The 19,476-nt window shown below is 46.2% G+C and overlaps 1 protein-coding gene across 1 annotated transcript in view; it reads left to right on the forward strand.

The window, feature by feature from the left end:
- LOC144603760 (EF-hand calcium-binding domain-containing protein 6-like) overlaps positions 1–13,244 on the forward strand; it is a 43,863-nt gene extending 30,619 nt beyond the window's left edge. Inside the window, exons 14-19 of the mRNA XM_078417467.1 lie at positions 1,853–2,029; positions 5,403–5,556; positions 7,392–7,516; positions 8,886–9,019; positions 11,112–11,381; positions 12,286–13,244. Of these exons, the coding sequence (XP_078273593.1) occupies positions 1,853–2,029; positions 5,403–5,556; positions 7,392–7,516; positions 8,886–9,019; positions 11,112–11,381; positions 12,286–12,296 (871 nt within the window). The 3' untranslated portion in view covers positions 12,297–13,244. The remainder of the gene's footprint in view (positions 1–1,852; positions 2,030–5,402; positions 5,557–7,391; positions 7,517–8,885; positions 9,020–11,111; positions 11,382–12,285) is intronic.
- The last annotated feature ends 6,232 nt before the right edge of the window (positions 13,245–19,476 follow it).

A 19,476-nucleotide genomic window follows, 5' to 3' on the forward strand; every position in this document is an offset into this window, starting at 1 on the left:
ACCTCTGGGCGATGATGTGGGAGCTGGAAAGCCCCGACATCCAGACCTAAGAACAGCTTCTTCCCTTCTGAACCAATCACCTTTCACACCTCCTTCCTGGAGGTGCTGCCATGTATCCTTACTCTGAACTCCATCTCTTTCAGTTATCTCGTTATGGTGGTATTCTTTTGTACTGCTTTGCACTGCAATCTTGCACTGTTGTATTGTTGTACTTATTCCATTATTCATGTTCTAGGAGCAGAATAAGGACATTCAGCCCATCAAGTCTACTCCCCCATTCAATCATGGCTGATCTGGCGTTCCATCACAGTGAGGAGGTGACTGGAGGAGACTCACTGTGATGGATGTTTCTCTTTTTTTTTGTTTTGTGTTGGTTTGTGATTGTGTGTGCAATTGCTTATTTTTATTACTCTTATTGTTGGACTGTGGGTGACAAAATCTTGTCCAAAAGACTTGTTTTTTTGGATGACAATAAAGGTTATTCTGATTCTGATTCTGATTCTGATTCTGAACTATCTTTCCCTCTCAATCCCATTCTCCTGCCTTCTCCCCATAACCCCTGACACCCTTACGAATCAAGAATCTGTCAATCTCCGCCGTAATCCATTGTTATTAATAATTCCATTATGGTACTAATTGTTTGTACTAATTGCTAATAATTGTTAGTACTAATTGTTAGTATTAATTGATCAGTAAGTATTAATCATTAATTAATAATTTTTGTTTATTATTAATTGTTTGTTAGTCTTAATTATTTGTTATTATTAATTGTTGGTATTAATTGTTACTACTAACTGTTATTATTAATTGTTAGTATTAATTGTTGGTACTAATCATTAGTACTAATCGTTGTACTAATTGTTAATTCTGTTATTGTACTAATGCCATTATTGTTTTCTATTACTCTGATATTGCTTCACAATCTTGCACCGTTGTGTTGTTTTACACTTGCTGTTGTATTTATTGCTGCATTTATCATTGGAGTATGTACACTGTACGTACTCTCCTCCTCACTTTTTCCACAAACCTAAACCAACTAGTTTTCATACTTTTCCAATCATTCATCTTCAACAATTCTTTCTCTTTCTGCCTTTGCCCATCTATTGGTTTCCCCTTCCTCTTCCTCACTTCCTCCTTCCCTTTCCCACTTCCTCTTCCATCTTAAAACTTGATTGTTTTTCTCTAACTTTTCCCAGTCCTGAAGTGTCCTGGGCCTGAAGTGTTAACTCTGTTTCTCTCTCCACAGATGCTGCCTGACCAGCTGAGTAGCTCCAACAGTCCACATCCACAGCAGTGAAATCTGAAAATATACTTGAAACTGAGAGCAGTAGATTTTTGTTGGTCAGGACTATTAATGTTGATGGAACCAAGGCGGGTAAATGGAGCTGAGGCAGACATCAGAAAGGTTGTTGGATTGAAATTGAATGCTTTACTGTTCCTAACATGCTCAACAGATATTACTTTTGGGAGAGTGGTGGAGAGAGTCTAGGACCAGACTGCTCAGCCTCAGAATAAAAAGATGTAGCTTTGGAATAGAGATGAGGAGGAATTTCTTTAGCCAGACGATGGTGAATCTGTGGAATTCATTGCCATAGATAACTGTGGAGGTCAGGTCATTGGGTACTTTTAAACCCTTTGTCACCCTTAGTAATCAATAGCCTGTCAATTGATAGGAGATTGATAGGCTATTGATTAGTAAGGGTGTCAGGGGTTATGGGGAGAAGTGAGGAGAATGGGGTTGAGAGAGAAAGGTAGATCACCCATGATTGAATGGCAGAGTAGACGATGGACCGAATGGCCTAATTCTACTCCTTTGTGTGAAGGTCTTATGCTCTCATTCCTCTCCTTGTAGGAAAGCTGAGGTTTCAGGAGAGGAAGCCATTGCCCCACAAGCATTCAAGGAGATCCTTGAGAAATACTTCCAGATCGATCTCTCGGAGAATCAGCTGCACAGCATCTTGACCAAAGTTGGAGACCCACAAACCGCCCTGGTTTCTTACTCAAAGTTCCTGAGTCTTTTCCAAGACCGGTGAGTAACCCGTCTCAGACGGGAATAGACTCTGGGTGACGTGCACTGCTAACCGCAATCAGAGAAGAGAAGTTAGAGCATGAAAGGAGGCCATTTGGACCATTGAATTGATAATAGCTCTATTGGCATTGGTTCAAATCATACAATCAATGAGTACAATCAAACCATACACAAGTGCCACAGGTAACGCAAGGAGAAAAATACCAGAGTACGGAATAGAAACTTAGAAACATAGAAAATAGGTGCAGGAGTAAGTCATTCAGCCCTTTGAGCCTCCTGATCATCCAACTCAGTATCCCGTACCTGCATTTTCTCCATACCCCCTGATCCCTTTAGCCACAAGGGCAACATCTAACTCCCTCTTAAATATAGCCAATGAACTGGCCTCAACTACCTTCTGTGGCAGAGAATTCCACAGATTCACCACTCTCTGTGTGAAAAAAAAAATTCTCATCTCGGTCCTAAAAGACAATAGACAATAGACAATAGGTGCAGGAGTAGGCCATTCAGCCCTTCGAGCCAGCACCGCCATTCAATGCGATCATGGATGATCACTCTCAATCAGTACCCCGTTCCTGCCTTCTCCCCATACCCCCTCACTCCGCTATCCTTAAGAGCTCTATCCAGCTCTCTCTTGAAAGCATCCAATGAACTGGCCTGCACTGCCTTCTGAGGCAGAGAATTCCACACCTTCACCACTCTCTGACTGAAAAAGTTCTTCCTCATCTCCGTTCTAAATGGCCTACCCCTTATTCTTAAACTGCGGCCCCTTGTTCTGGACTCCCCCAACATTGGGAACATGTTTCCTGCCTCTAAAGTGTCCAATCCCCTAATTATCTTATATGTTTCAATAAGATCCCCCCTCATCCTTCTAAATTCCAGTGTATACAAGCCTAATTGCTCCAGCCTTTCAACATACGACAGTCCCGCCATTCCGGGAATTAACCTAGTGAACCTACGCTGCATGCCCTCAATAACAAGAATATCCTTCCTCAAATTTGGAGACCAAAACTGCACACAGTACTCCAGGTGCGGTCTCACCAGGGCCCGGTACAACTGTAGAAGGACCTCTTTGCTCCTATACTCAACTCCTCTTGTTATGAAGGCCAACATTCTATTGGCTTTCTTCACTGCCTGCTGTACCTGCATGCTTCCTTTCAGTGACTGATGCACTAGGACACCCAGATCTCGTTGAACATCCCCTCTTCCTAACTTGACACCATTCAGATAATAATCTGCCTTTCTATTCTTACTTCCAAAGTGAATAACCTCACACTTATCTACATTAAACTGCATCTGCCATGTATCCGCCCACTCACACAACCTGTCCAAGTCACCCTGCAGCCTTATTGCATCTTCCTCACAATTCACACTACCCCCCAGCTTAGTATCACCTGCAAATTTGCTAATGGTACTTATAATCCCTTCATCTAAGTCATTAATGTATATCGTAAATAGCTGGGGTCCCAGCTCCGAACCTTGCGGTACCCCACTGGTCACTGCCTGCCATTCTGAAAGGGACCCATTTATCCCCACTCTTTGCTTTCTGTCTGTCAACCAATTTTCTATCCATGTCAGTACCCTACCCCCAATACCATGTGCTCTAATTTTGCCCACTAATCTCCTATGTGGGACCTTGTCGAAGGCTTTCTGAAAGTCGAGGTACACCACATCCACTGACTCTCCCCTGTCAATTTTCCTAGTTACATCCTCAAAAAATTCCAGTAGATTTGTCAAGCATGATTTCCCCTTCATAAATCCATGCTGACTCGGAATGATCCTGTTACTGCTATCCAAATGCTCAGCAATTTCGTCTTTTATAATTGACTCCAGCATCTTCCTCACCACTGATGTCAGACTAACTGGTCTATAATTACCCGTTTTCTCTCTCCCTCCTTTCTTAAAAAGTGGGATAACATTTGCTATCCTCCAATCCACAGGAACTGATCCTGAATCTATAGAACATTGAAAAATGATCTCCAATGCTTCCACTATTTCTAGAGCCACCTCCTTAAGTACCCTGGGATGCAGACCATCAGGCCCTGGGGATTTATCAGCCTTCAGTCCCATCAGTCTACCCAAAACCATTTCCTGCCTAATGTGGATTTCCTTCAGTTCCTCCATCACCCTAGGTTCTCCGGCCCCTAGGACATTTGGGAGATTGTGTGTATCTTCCTCAGTGAAGACAGATCCAAAGTAACGGTTTAACTCGTCTGCCATTTCTTTGTTCCCCATAATAAATTCCCCTGCTTCTGTCTTCAAGGGACCCACATTTGCCTTGACTATTTTTTTCCTCTTCACGTACCTAAAAAAACTTTTGCTATCCTCCTTTATATTATTGGCTAGTTTACCCTCGTACCTCATCTTTTCTCCCCGTATTGCCTTTTTAGTTAACTTTTGTTGCTCTTTAAAAGAGTCCCAATCCTCTGTCTTCCCACTCTTCTTTGCTATGTTATACTTCCTCTCCTTAATTTTTATGCTGTCCTTGACTTCCCTTGTCAGCCACAGGTGTCTCTTACTCCCCTTAGAGTCTTTCCGCCTCTTTGGGATAAATTGATCCTGCAACCTCTGCATTATTCCCAGGAATACCTGCCATTGCTGTTCTACCGTCTTCCCTGCTAGGGCCTCCTTCCAGTCAATTTTGGCCAGCTCGTGCCTCATGCCTCTGTAATCCCCTTTGCTCTACTGTAATACTGACAGTATTCCTGAATATAAGACTTCCCCCTTATCCTTAAACAGTGACCCCTTGTTCTGGACTTCCCCAACATTGGGAACAATCTTCCTGCATCTAGCCTGTCCAACCCCTTAAGAATTTTGTAAGTTTCTAGAAGATCCCCCCTCAATCTTCTAAATTCCAGCGAGTACAAGCCGAGTCTATCCAGTCTTTCTTCATATGAAAGTCCTGCCATCCCAGGAATCAATATAGTGTTATAGTGTTGCAATTACAGAGAAAAAGTGCAAGTCGCCAATGAGGTAGGTTGGAAGATTGGGACTAAACCTTAGAGGCAGGGTGACACAGTGGTGCAGCACCAGGTTGTATTTTTTTCCTGTGAGCTTGTGGGTTTTCTTCGGATGCACCCGTTTCCTTCCACAACCCAAAGATGGTCTGATTTGTAGGGTAATTGGCTTGTGTAAATTGTCCCTAGTGTGTAGGACAGAACTAGTGTACGGGATGATTGCTGGTCAGCACGGACTCGGTGGACCTGTTTCCATGCTGTGTCCATAAACTAAACTAAACCTAGTTATGGGAGGACCGTTCAGTAGTCTGATAGCAGTGTCCCCATTCACAGTGTGTTTGTTTGGTTTATTTGCCCTTGCCTTTGCTCTAAGAAGCCAGAGTTGACCCTGTGATGGGCTGTGTTCCCTCTCCTAGACCCAGCACCGGCGAGCTGAAGGACGAGGTCAGCCGATGTTCTAACCTCATGAAGAATCAGAACTTCCGCATAGACAGAATACGCTACCTGGAGAGGTTCAGCAGTGACTGGGCCAGATACAGCCTCGCCCACAAACCCCGACCATTGCAAGAGGTAAACCTTCACCACGCCGACAAGGGAGAGGTATTGCACTTCGGTATATCAAACCAGGCAGGACTTACACGGTAAATGGAGAGTGTTGTAGAGCAGAGAGATCTGGGACTACAGGTGCACGGTTCCATAAAGGTGGTGGGTCAGGTGGACTGGTAGCGAAGCCTTCATTGGGAAGGGTATTGAGGCCAAAAGTTGGGACATCATGATACAGTTGTACAGGTCGAGACCACATTTGGAGTAATGTGTGCAGTTCTGGTCGCCCAGCTGCAGGAAGGATCTTAGTTTTAAGTTTAGGTTTCGGTTTATTATTGTCATTTACAGTGAAAGGTTTTGTTTTGCACACTATCAATCAGATCATATAATACTGTATGTAAATACAGCCAAAGCAAACGTAAGTACAATAGGTAGACCAAAGGGGATGACACAGAGTGCAGAATATAGTTCTCAGCATTGTAGCGCACCAGTTCCAGAGGCAAAGTCCAATGTCCACCATGGGGTAGAGGTGAATCAGACCTTACCCTAGCTTATGGAAGGACTGTTCAGAAGCCTGATAACAGACATGAAGAAGCATTTCCTGAGTCTGGTGGTGCGCACTGTGTATAGTTCTGGTTGCCCATCTATAGAAGATATTATTAGGTTGCAAAGTGTGCGGAAGAGATTCACCAGGATGTTACCTGGGCTTGCGGGCTTGAGTTATAGGGAGAGGTTGGATAGGCTGGGGCTTCATTCATCCAATTCATCCCATTGCTCCTCCATTGATGGTCATGCCTTCAGCTGCCTGGACACCGAGCCCTGGAATTCCCTTCCTAACCTCTGCCTCCCTTTCTGTCTTAAGACTTGTCTTAAAAAAATCCTCCTTTGCTCACCAACTTTAGTAATTTGTTCTGATCAATTATTTCTTAACAATGTTCCTGTGTGATACTCTGGGCCATTTTGTTCCACTTATTTAGCTTAGTTTAGGGATATAGCACGGAAACAGGCCTTTCGCCAACCGAGTCCACGACGACCAGCGATTACCCCATCCACTGTTCTACACACGAGGGACAATTTTTCTCTCTTTACCGAAACCAATTAACCTACAAACCTACATGCCTTTGGAGTGTGGGGGGAAACCAGGGCACCGGAGAAAACTCACAAGGTCACAGGGAGAAGGTACAAACTCCATACAGACAGCATTCATAGTCAGGATCGAACCCGCATCTCAGGCGTGGTAAGGCAGCAACTCCACCGCTGCGCCATGTATGCTGTGGAATTCTCTGCCACAGAAGGTAGTTGAGGCCAGTTCATTGGCTATATTTAAGAGGGAGTTAGATGTGGCACTTGTGGCTAAAGGGATCAGGGGGTATGGAGAGAAGGCAGGTATGGGATACTGAATTGGATGATCAGCCATGATCATATTGAATGGCGGTGCAGGCTAGAAGGGCCGAATGGCCTACTCCTGCACCTATTTTCTATGTCTCTATGTTGTGTAAAATAAAGTCTCAGAATAAACACATTCTTCCGGGAGACACAAGAAATATCAAATCCTGGAATCCGGAGCAAAACTCAAAGTGTTGGAGGATCAGACAGCATCAGTTGGAGGGAAAGGTGAAGTCTACAGTGTGTTTCGAGTTGAGACGCTGCATCGGATGTCCTGATAGAAGATCTCAACCCAAAACATCCACCATCTCTTTTCCTCCACCTATGCTGCCTGACCTGCTGAGTTCCTCCAGAGGTTTGGAGGGTTTTTTTCCCATGCTGTTCTTGATGCATTGTATCCCGGTCCTGGATCACTGTGATCAGACACAATATCCCTCCCCACCACTGACGCTCTCCCCCTCTCCTGTCCTTTGCAGGTGCGATCCATAGTCTGGAACCTCCTGCAGAAAAAATTCCGGTCCTTCTGCAAGGTCTATGTGAGCGTCTGTATTAATGATGACTGCACGGCTGATAAGGAGAAACTGGATAGCGTGTTGCTGAGGTAACGCCTCGTTAACTTAAATCCAGAGGTCAACAACCCTCATGTTTAGACCCTTACTAAGACCACCACCACCGTCATAGATTCATAGAGCTGTACAGATTGGAAACAGGCCACCTTGTCCAAGATGACCAAGACGATGCACTGAATTAGTCCCATTTGCCTGAATTTGGTCCATATCCCTCTAATCCCTTCATATCCATATATCTGTCCAAATGACTTTTAAAAGTAGTAATTGTGCCTGTTTCTATAGCTTCCTTGAGCAGTTAACTGGGTGAATGGGTCAAGTCATTGATCAGTCAAGGTCTCATTGTGTCAGGAAATGGGCAGTGGGCAGCAACAAACTGCTGCCCTCTACAGGTGGTGCCCTGGAACTCCCGGTGAGTGTAAACCTCCAGAGGTAGAGACATCTGGTGGGGATCCTGACCGGAATTCTCTCCCTCTACATTAGCTTAGTTTAGTTTAGTTTACTTTCTGAGCTTAGGAGAGAGTTTGAGCAGGCTAGGACTTTATTTCTTGGAATAAAGGAGGATGAGGGGTCATCTTATGGAGGCGTACAAAATCATGAGGGGAATAGATCAGATAAACGCACAGTCTTTTGCCCAGAGTGGTGGAATTGAGAGCCAGAGGACATATGTTTAAGGGGAGGAGGAAAAGATTTAATAGGAGCCTGAGGGGGTAACGTATTTTACAGGAAGGGTGGTGGGTTTATGGAACAAGCTGTCAGAAGAGAAGGTTGCAGGTACCATTGCAACGTCTAAGAAACATTATGGATAGGACAGGTTTAGAGGGATGTGGGCCAAAGGCAGGCAGCTGGGAGTAGTGTACGGGACATGTTGGTCGGTGTGGAGAAGTTGGGCTGAAGGGCCTGTTTCCACGCTGTATGACTTTATGACTAGTTTAGACCACTATTATTAGTACATGTACCGAGGTAAGTGCACATGACAATAATACGTAAAAAGCTTTAAGTTGCGTGCTATCCAGACAGTGAATAAACTGCATGATTACAATCAAGCGGTCCACAGTGTACAGTATAGATACAGGATAAAGGGAATAGTGTTTAGTGCAAGTTAAAGTCCAATAAAGTACAATTAAAGATAGTTCAGAGGTCTCTAATGAGGTAGATGGGAGGTCAGGACTGCTCTCTAGTTGGTGATAGGATGGTTCAGTTGCCTGATAACAGCTGGGAAGAAACTGTCCCTGAATCTGGAAGTGTGTGATTTCACACTTCTGTACCTCTTGCCTGATGGAAGAACAGAGAAGAGGGAATGACGGGGGTGAGAGTGATCCTTCATTAATTTATTATATCGCCTTAGGCTGCAGCCTGTACACGTTATTCTGTTGCTACCGTTGAGTAGAGCTTTCTTTGCAGGATGAACGTCATCCTCCTGCCGATGGAGCTGGAGAAGCTGTGGTACAGCCTGCCCATCTCCTACCCCGTGGAAGCCATCTCACTCAGGAAGTTCCTTCGGCATTTCAGCAGATTGAAGAAGATGAAGGACTCGGGTAGGTGAAGCATCTGCTGATGATTTGGGTGAAGCAGGGAGGAATTGGAGCAAGGCTATATCATGCATCCTCAGGCTCATCCTGCAAGAATTTCATTGTTCAAACTCAGGGGCAGTCGCCATCTCCTAACCTATCTCATTGTGAGTCACCAATATCATTAATGGAAGGTTGAGAGGGACATGGGGGCAGGTGGGAGTGGTGGAGAAAGGGCATCTTGGTCAGCATGGACAAGTTGAGCCAAAGGGCCTGTTTCCATGTTTTATGACTCGCACCGCCCTGACCACGTTCTCATCTCGCTGCTACCATCGGGAAGAAGGTACAGGAGCCTAAAACCCTTGACCTCCAGGTTCAAGAACAGCTTCTTCAACCATAAGGCTCTTGAACGCTGCACAACACTAACCTCAGCAACTATGATCTCCTGTGGACTGTGTCTTTGGTTGCACTACGGACTTCAGTTAGGCACTATCAAGGGAACCAAGTATTGCTTATTAATTTATGATTTTATTGATTGTTAAATACTCGTCTGTGTTATTGGGTTTATGGGCCTGTTCATCTACAGCAAGTAGATTGGGGCAGTCCAGTGATACAGCAGGAGAGTTGCTGCCTTTTACAGCGCCGGAGACCCGGGTTCGATGCTGACCTCAGGTGCTGTCTGTAAGGAGTTTGAACGCTCTCCCTGACCGCATGACTTTCCCCAGGTGCTCCGGATTCCTCCAACACCAAAAATGTATAGGATTGGCTTCGGTAAAAGAAAAATGTAAATTGTCCCTAGGATGTAGGAATGGGCTATTGTACGGGGTGATCGCTGGTCGGCACGGATTCAGTGAGCCGAAGGATCTGTTTCCATGCTGTATGCCTAAAATCTAAAGTAAATTAAAGTAAGAACTTTATTGTGTGGGAAGGAACTGCAGATGCTGGTTTACACTGAAGATAGGCACAAAATGTTAGAGTAACTCAATGGGTCAGGCAGCATTTCTGGAGAAAGGGAATCGGTGACTTTTTGGGTGGAGACCCTCTTGGGCCCCTCTCAATCTGATCCGAAACGTCACCTATTCCTTTTCTCCAGAGATGCTGCCTGACTCGTTGAGTTATTCCAGACTTTTGTGTCTGGTTAACGATATTCCTCTTTACCTCCATTCCAAAGGGGCATCCTTTTATTCTACACACGATGTGCAATTTTACAAACATATTTTCCTGTTTTGAAAGCTACCCACAGTTGGTGTGCAGGGACATGTTTTGCCTCTGATGACCTAGAGATGCGCTTATGTGGGCAGAAGGCTCTGCTACGCAGTCAGCAGCTCGACTATAGGCGACACCAGACCCCGTCACCCGGTCACATGGTGTTTGCGTCGATTCTGACCGTTACATGCCCTTGGTCAGTATTACTCCACCAAGAGGAGCAATGTCCGTTACTTTAGTCACAGATAATGTATATAATCAGCAATACAATAATGTAATAACCGTAATATTAGGTAACCGTCGTAGTGCAAAACCAAAATCCGAGTGTACCCAAAGGCATGGTCCCCAGAAGACCACAGTTGCTGAGGTTAGTGTCGTGCGGTGTTCAAGCGCCTGATGGTTGCTGGCAAGAAGCTGTTCCTGAACCTGGAGGTCATAGTTCTCAGGCTCCTGTACCTTCTTCCCGATGGTAGCAGCGAGATGAGAGTGTGGCCAGGGTGGTGTGTGGGTCTCTGATGATGATGGCCAGGGTGGTGTGGGTCTCTGATGATGATGGCCAGGGTGGTGTGGGTCTTTGATGATGCAGGCTGCCTATTTGAGACAATTCCTCCTATAGATCCCTTCGATGGCAAGGTCAGTATCCGTGATGGACCGGGCAGCGTCCACCACTCTCTGTAGTGTCCTTCGTTCCTGGGCATTTGAGTTACCGAACCAGGCTATGATACAACCACTTAGTATGCTCTCTACCGTACACCTGTATATATTTGATAGAGCATTCAGTGACATGCCAAGACTAGTTATAACCAATCCCTCACGGTGATGTAAATGGCTTGGTTTGATAACACCAGCATTGTCTTTGTAAGAATGTCGTTGTCCTACCTCGTGACACTGAGACTGTTAATTGTTGCTAAAGGCTTGCCGCTACACCCTATGGCCCCGATCCTCAGCAAGGTGCGGCGTGACGTTGTCAAGCACTGGGCCGAGCTGAAGTCCATCCTGAAGGAGCGAGACCCTCACGGCACTGGACTGGTTCCCTTCAGGGACATTCAGGCCATCTGCATGAGCCTGCGTTGGAACCTCCTGCCCACCGAGATGGATAAACTGTGCGCAGCCTTCGACCTGGGCCAGAGTGCAGAGTTTCACTACATCCCCTTCCTGAAATCCTACACAAAGAAACAGAAAGGTAAAAAGCTTCACTCAACATCTACCCACTTCCACCTCCCTCCCTCATGCTTCACAAATCCTTCATGTTCTCTTGTGTGCAGGGAGGACCCACAGATGCTGGTTTAAACCATAGATAGACACAAAAAGCTGGGTCAGTCTGAAGAAGGGTCTCGATCCGAAACGTCATCCATTCCTTTTCTCCAGATGTGCTGCCTGACCCGCTGAGTTTCTCCAGCTTTTTGTGTCTATCCTCATGTTCTCTCCCTCTTTCTCACTCTAATCCAACCCTTCCAGGTGTGGCAACTCCATGGAGCAGCGGGTCGAGCGGCTGGTAGTCCTGCTGCCTTAGCGCCGGAGACCTAGGTTCAATCCTAACCTTGGGTGCTGCCTGTGTGGAGTTTGCACGTTCTCCCTGTGACCCTGTGGGTTTCCTCCACATGCTCCGGTTTCCTCCCCTATCCAAAGACGTGCGGGTTTGTAGGTTAATTGGTCTCTGTAGTGTGTAGGGAGTGGATGCGAAAGTGGGATAACATAGAACAAATGTGAATGGTTGATCGATGGTTGGCATGGACCCGATGGGCCGAAGGGTCTGTGTCCCTGCTGTATCTTTCAATCAATTCAATCAATCAATCTTCCCTACAGCCCTCCATCTTTCTGCAACCTTCTCCCACTATCCCAGCACCTATCCTCCCTCACAATGTAACATCCTCCAACCCAGGTACATGGAGAGGAAAGGTTTACCACACTCCACCTTCCTCCCTCCCTCTGCGCTGCATAAAGGTGTGAGAGGCTTCACGGGCCCCACCCTGCACTCAGGCTGTGACCTTCCATCCCCGTGCAAGAGGCTGAAGCACAACAGCAACATTCAAACCCACAACCCGCTCACAATGTCTTTAATGCTAATGGATGATATTTTCTCTTAGGGACAGTATAGCAATGAAGGAGCCAATTCTGGAATGGTGTCTACGACATTGAAGCAACGTTCTGATCTGGCCTTTCTCAGCGAACCTGGTCAATGTGTACCATGCAGGAGACTAACCTGGAACCAGGCAGGGAGTTCATGCCTGGCTACTCTTACCCAATCAATGTTGTCAGCTGGTGGTTTTCATAGTCGATTTTCATAGTAAAGTGGGTGTCCACCCTGTAGATTGTAGACTGGTCATCTTCCCCACTCTTTCCCTCTCCCCCTTTCCCATCCAGACCTCTATCCTTCCCTCCCCCTCCCTCTTCTCCTCTCCCCGAAGCAAGCCTCTCACTCCTTCCCTCACCCTCTGCTTTGCCCTTCTCCACCTGCATCCTCCCCCCCCCCCCCCCCCTCCCTGCCCTCCCACTCTCTGTCCCATCTTCCACTCTCCCTGCCCGCCTCCAAAGCCCAGGTGTTGTCCTCTGGAAACTATAAGTTCAGCTTCTCATATTCTGCTTGGGTATCTGAAATGGGATAGGGATACGTAGAGTGCTTAAAATGTTTAAAGTCCTCTTCATGCATGATAATAATTCTGTGCTTTAAAGAAGGTTGAAACTGAGCATGAGTAGCTGACACTCACTGCAGTTTACTTCAGTCAGATTCTGTTCTCTGTTGTCAAAGGACAAATGGCAATCATAAAACAATAAAATAAGGTCGCAAGGGTGCTAGGACATTTGCTTATCTGTAATGGTGTGGAATTGGGCTGTTTAATCTGCTGTGTTATTCAGAGGTGCATGATGTATATTTGTTATAAGACCATTTCAACGAAGGAAAACCTCTAGAGTGCTGCTATGGTAAACAGAACATCAAAGTAAAGTCTGATATGAGGAGCAGGTAAATTTTTGTTCGTTGAGTAATCTCCGAGATTGCTCCCAGTGATTACTGCATTTGGCGCTCCTGAATAAAGTCTTGATTGTCTTTCCCGATATTTGTGTTGTGTTTTAAAGCTTTATTTAACAGTGTTCAAGAGCCTGATGGTTGTTGGGAAGAAACTATTCTTGAACCTGGAGCTCACAGTTTTCAGTTCCTGTACCTTCTTCCCGATGGCAGCAGTGAGATGAGAGGGTAGCCAGGGTGGTGTGGGTCTTTGATGATGCTGGCTGCATTTTTGAGGCAGCGCCCCCTGTAGATCCCTTTGATGGTGGGGAGGTCAGTATCTGAGATGGACCGGCCATTGTCCACCACACTCTGTCTCCTTTATTCCTGAATGTTGGTGTCATCAAACCAAGCCATTTACATCACAGTGAGGGATTGATAATAACTAGACTTGGCATGTCATCGAATGCTCTATCAAATATATACAGGTGTATGGTAGAGAGCATACTAACTAGTTGGATCGCAGCCTGGTTCAGTAACTCAAATGCCCAGGAACGAAGGACACTACAGAAAGTGGTGGACACTGTCTGGTCCATCACGGGTACTGACCTCGCCATCAAAGGGATCTACAGGAGGAATTGTCTCAAAAAGGCAACCAGCATCATCAAAGACCCACACCACCCTGGCCACGCTCTCATCTCACTGCTGCAATCGGGAAGAAGGTGCAGGAGCCTGAAAACCGTGAGCTCCAGGTTCAGGAACAGCTTCTTGCCAGCAACCATAAGGCTCTTGAACACTGCATGACACTAACCTCATTAACTGTGATCTTCTACGGACCATGCCTTTGGGTGCACTACGGACTTTGGTTTTGCACTATGATGGTTACCTTATATTACAGTTATTACATTATTGTATTGCTGATTATATACATTGTCTGTGACTAAAGTAATGGACGTTGCTCCTCTAGGTGGAGTAATACTGACCATGGGCGTGTTAGGGTCTGAATCGATGCAAACACCATGTGACCAGGTGACGGGGTCTGGTGTCGCCTATAGTCGAGCTGCTGACTGCGTAGCAGAGCCTTCCGCCCACATAAGCGCATCTCTAGGTCATCAGAGGCAAAACATGTCCCTGCACACCAACTGTGGGTAGCTTTCAAAACAGGAAAATATGTTTGTAAAATTGCCCCTCGTGTGTAGAATAAAAGGATGCCCCTTTGGAATGGAGGTGAAGAGGAATATCTTTAACCAGACTCAAAAGTCTGGAATAACTCAGCGAGTCAGGTAGCATCTCTGGAGAAAAGGAATAGGTGACGTTTTGGGTCAGAACCCTTCTTCACCCTGAAAAGGATTGAAATTTCTTTCGCCACAGGGTGGTGAATCTGTGGAATTGATTGCCACAGACGTCTGTGAAGGCCAAGTCATTGGGTATTTTTAAAGCAGAGATTAACAGTTTCTTGATTAGTAAAGGGTGCCCAAAATTGCTCACAATATTCCAAATGTGGCCTTACCAGCGCTTTATAAAGCCTCAACATTAGATCCCTGTTTTGTGTACAAGCCCTCTTGAAATAAATGCTAGCATTGAGTTTGCTATCTTTACTACCGATTGAGTTTGCTTTATTTACTACCGATTTCGTAAGATGGGCTTGTTTCTATGCTGTATCTCTAACCTAAACTCTCCCTCCCCACAAGGCCCTTCCTCCTCCTCCTCTCCAGGGCTGCCATGCCCTCATGTGGATCAGGGGGCTAGCAGGAAACCAACTACTGAAAAGGCTGAATTTGCAGTAGACAGCATGAGGCTGTTACAGATATGTTCGTTAAGTCGACCTGTTACTCACTCTCCAGCTCACTCTTTTAGTTTAGTGTACAGTGAACCGAGGTACAGTGAAAAGCTTTTGTTGCGTGCTAAGCAGTCAGCTGAAAGGCAATGCATGATATACATTTAAAGTGTATAGATACATGATAAAGGGAATAACGTGAATAACCGTTAGTGCAAATTAAAGCCAGTAAAGTTCAATTAAAGCATTTTTCTCATTTCATATCATATCATATATATACAGCCGGAAACAGGCCTTTCCAGCCCTCCAAGTCCGTGCCGCCCAGCGATCCCCGTACATTAACACTATCCTACACCCACTAGGGACAATTTTTACATTTACCCAGCCAATTAACCTACATACCTGTACGTCTTTGGAGTGTGGGAGGAAACCGAAGATCTCGGAGATCTCCACGCAGGTCACGGGGAGAACGTACAAACTCCTTACAGTGCAGCACCCGTAGTCAGGATCGAACCTGAGTCTCCGGCGCTGCATTCGCTGTAAAGCAGCAACTCTACCACTGCGCTACCGTGCCGCCCTTTGGAGAGTAACATCTGCAGAAAATTGGAATGGCGAGTGGAGATTTAACCTTTGGGGACAGAAGTCTAACATGAACTGGTCTGGTGTATTGAATGGTGACTAGTCAGACTGGGAAGGAGTGCGCAGCCAGCAGGTGGAGCTCCAAGACCATCAGCCCTGTAAACCCAGTCTCTATCTCAGCAACATCTCTCTCTTCATACAGAGATAGACACACAGTGCTGGAATACATCAGCAGGTTAGGCAGCGACTCTGGAGAACATTGTAGGGCGATGTTTCGGGTTGGGACCCTTCTTCAGACTGTCTGAAGAAGGGTGCCAACCAGAAACATCACCCATCCTTTTTCTCTAGAGATGCCGCCTGACCCACTGAGTTGTGTGTCTACTTTTGGTATGAATCAGCATTGGCAGTTTCTTTCTGCACGTCTCTGCACACGGACTCTGGCAGAGTAGATGTGCTGCCGTTAATCATAGTCACAGTGTCAAACAACACAGAGGCAGGCCCTTCGGCCCAAACCTGCCCAAGATTTAATCGGAACCAGGGGAAACTTTTTTTTTTAACACAGAAACGGCGGCCAGAGGAGGTAGTTGAGGCAGGTACCATCCCAACACTTAAAACACATTTGGACAGGTACACGGATCAGAAAGGTCTAGAAGGATATGGGCCAAATGCAGGCAGGAATATGTCGGCTGGCATGGTCAAGTTGGGCCAAAAGGTCTGTTTCCATGCTGTTTGACTGACTCCAATAATGCCTCATCAATGTTAGTCCTGCCAATAGACAATAGGTGCAGGAGTAGGCCATTCGGCCCTTCGAGCCAGCAACGCCATTCAATGTGATCATGGCTGATCATTCCCAATCAGTACCCCGTTCCTGCTTTCTCCCCATACCCCCTGACTCCGCTATCCTTAAGAGCTCTATCTAGCTCTCTCTTGAATATATTCAGAGAATTGGCCTTCACTGCCCTCTGAGGCAGAGAATTCCACAGATTCACAACTCTCTGACTGAAAAAGTTTTTCCTCATCTCCGTTCTAAATGGCCTACCCCTTATTCTTAAACTGTGGCCCCTGGTTCTGGACTCCCCCAACATTGGGAACATGTTTCCTGCCTCTAACGCGTCCAAACCCTTAATAATCTTATACATTTCGATAAGATCCCCTCTCATCCTTCTAAATTCCAGTGTATACAAGCCTAGTCGCTCCAGTCTTTCAACATATGACAGTCCCGCCATTCCGGGAATTAACCTAGTAAACCTACGCTGCACGCCCTCAATAGCAAGAATATCCTTCCTCAAATTTGGAGACCAAAACTGCACACAGTACTCCAGGTGCGGTCTCACTAGGGCCCTGCACAACTGCAGAAGGACCTCTTTGCTCCTATACTCAACTCCTCTTGTTATGAAGGCCAACATTCCATTGGCTTTCTTCACTGCCTGCTGTACCTGCATGCTTCCTTTCAGTGACTGATGCACTAGGATACCCAGATCACGTTGTACGTCCCCTTTTCCTAACTTGACACCATTCAGATAATAATCTGCCTTCCTATTCTTACCACCAAAGTGGATAACCTCACACTTATCCACATTAAACTGCATCGCCAGCATGGCTCGGCCGCGGGACGTTTCAGTGCCCGGTGCGGCTCGGCCACTGGACTTAACATCGCCCGGTGCTGCCGTGGGACGTTTTGGTGCCCGGGGCAGCTCGGCCGCGGAGCCTTCCATCCTCTTGCGGGGGCTGTGCGTGTCGGTTGCCTCGGTAGGGGTCGAGCTGCCTGTCCGTGGGTGCGGGGGGAAGAGAGGGGAAGTTTTGTTGCCTCCATCACAGTGAGGGGGTGTTTGGAGTCACTGTGATGGATGTTTGTGTTGGGGTCGGGTGTCCTGTGTTCTTTTCTTTTTTGCTGTGTCTTGTGACTGCTGAAATTTCGTTCGGTATTTGTGCCGAGTGACAATAAAGTGTTGTTATGTTATGTTATGTTATCTGCCAAGCATCCGCCCACTCACACAATCTGTCCAAGTCACCCTGCAACCTCATAGCATCTTCCTCACAGTTCACACTGCCACCCAGCTTTGTATCATCTGCAAATTTGCTAATGGTACTTTTAATCCCTTCATCCAAGTCATTGATGTATATTGTAAATAGCTGCGGTCCCAACACCGAGCCTTGCGGTACCCCACTAGTCACTGCCTGCCATTCTGAAAGGGACCCATTTATCCCCACTCTTTGCTTTCTGTCTGTCAAAGGGGCCTGCCCGCATTTGGCCCATATCCCTATAAACCATTCCTGTCCATGTAACTGTCCAGATGTCTTTTAAATGTTGTTTAGTACCTACCTCAACTACCTCCTCTAGCAGCTCGCTCCATACACCCACCACCCTCAGTATGGAAAAAGTTGCCTCTCCGGTTCCTATTAAATCTTTTCCCTCACCTTAAACCCATGTCCTCTGGTTCTTGATTCCCCTACCCTCCAAATAACCGACCTGGCTTTGGAACACTTGCTAGTAACCCAATGTGCCCCAACCAAAGAACCATAAAGCTGCAACATGACTTCCTGACTCTTAAACCTGATGCCCCAACTAATGAAGGCAGGCATACCCTACCACCGCAGCTAATGAAGGCTGGCATACCGTACCGCCCCAACTAATGAAGGCAAGCATACCTTACTACTCCAACTAATGAAGGCAGGCATACCATACTACCCAGCTAATGAAGGCTGGCATACCGTACCGCCCCAACTAAAGGCAGGCATACCTTACCACCCCAACTAAAGGCAGGCATACCTTACCACCACAACTAAAGGCAGGCATATCTTACCGCCCCAACTAAAGAAGGCAAGCGTACCTTACGACTCCAGCTAATGAAGGCAGGCATACCATACCGCCCCAACTAAAGAAGGCAGGCATTCCTTACCACCCCAGCTAATGAAGGCAGGCATACCTTACTACAACTAATGAAGGCAGGCATACCTTACCACCCCAGCTAATGAAGGCAGGCATACCTTACTACAACTAATGAAGGCAGGCATGCCATACCACCCCAACTAAAGACAGCAGGCATACCTTACCACCCCAGCTAATGAAGGCAGGCATGCCATACCACCCCAACTAAAGACAGCAGGCATACCTTACCACCCCAGCTAATGAAGGCAGGCATACCATACCGCCCAACTCATGAAGGCAGGCATACCATACCACCCCAGCTAATGAAGGCAAGCATACCGTACCACTAATTAATTGTGGTTACCTGGTGAGAACATAAAACAGAATTTTACTGTATCTCAGTGCATGTAACAATAATAAACAATTTTGGAGGCACAGTGGTAAAGTCCTGGGTTCAATCCTGACTATGGGTGTAGTCTGTACAGAGTTAGTAGGTTTTCCCTATGACCTTGCGGAATTTCTCCAGGTGCTTTGGTTTCCTCCCACGTTCCAAAGATATGCGGGTGTGTCGGATAATTGGCTTCTGTAAATTGTCCCTAGTGTGTAGAATAGAATTAGTGTGTGGATGATTGTTGGTCAACACGGACTCAGTGTGCTGAAGGGCCCGTCTCCAAACTAAATTAAAAATTCTAAACCAAGCCATCAATAGTTCCAATCAATAGTTTTATTGATTATTTTGTTGATATTAAATATATTTTTTAGTAGAGCTATATTTCCAGTTTACAGCTGTTGAGGTTTTTACAGAGTTGATGCAACCAAGACACAAATCAAAATCAGCATTTCAAGATCGACTTTTAACTAAAAGATCAAGCTTGGGTTTCACCCATTTACAGTAACAGAAGTCGCAAGAGCTCTTGCCTTTTCCAGTTCAGATCCCCAGGGAAGCCCCCCACCCACATGCAGGTGATGGGGAGGGGAAAACATTACCTCTTGCAGGAGGGAAATGGTTGCAAAAACCACAGTAAAACCCCAATAAACAGTACCCAGCGGTAAAGCGCTAAAGATGTCCTCGCACCACAGGACTCCAGTGTTAAGTACCTTGATATTCC

The sequence above is a fragment of the Rhinoraja longicauda genome, chromosome 20, assembly GCF_053455715.1.
Source record: "Rhinoraja longicauda isolate Sanriku21f chromosome 20, sRhiLon1.1, whole genome shotgun sequence".
NCBI lineage: Eukaryota > Metazoa > Chordata > Chondrichthyes > Rajiformes > Arhynchobatidae > Rhinoraja > Rhinoraja longicauda.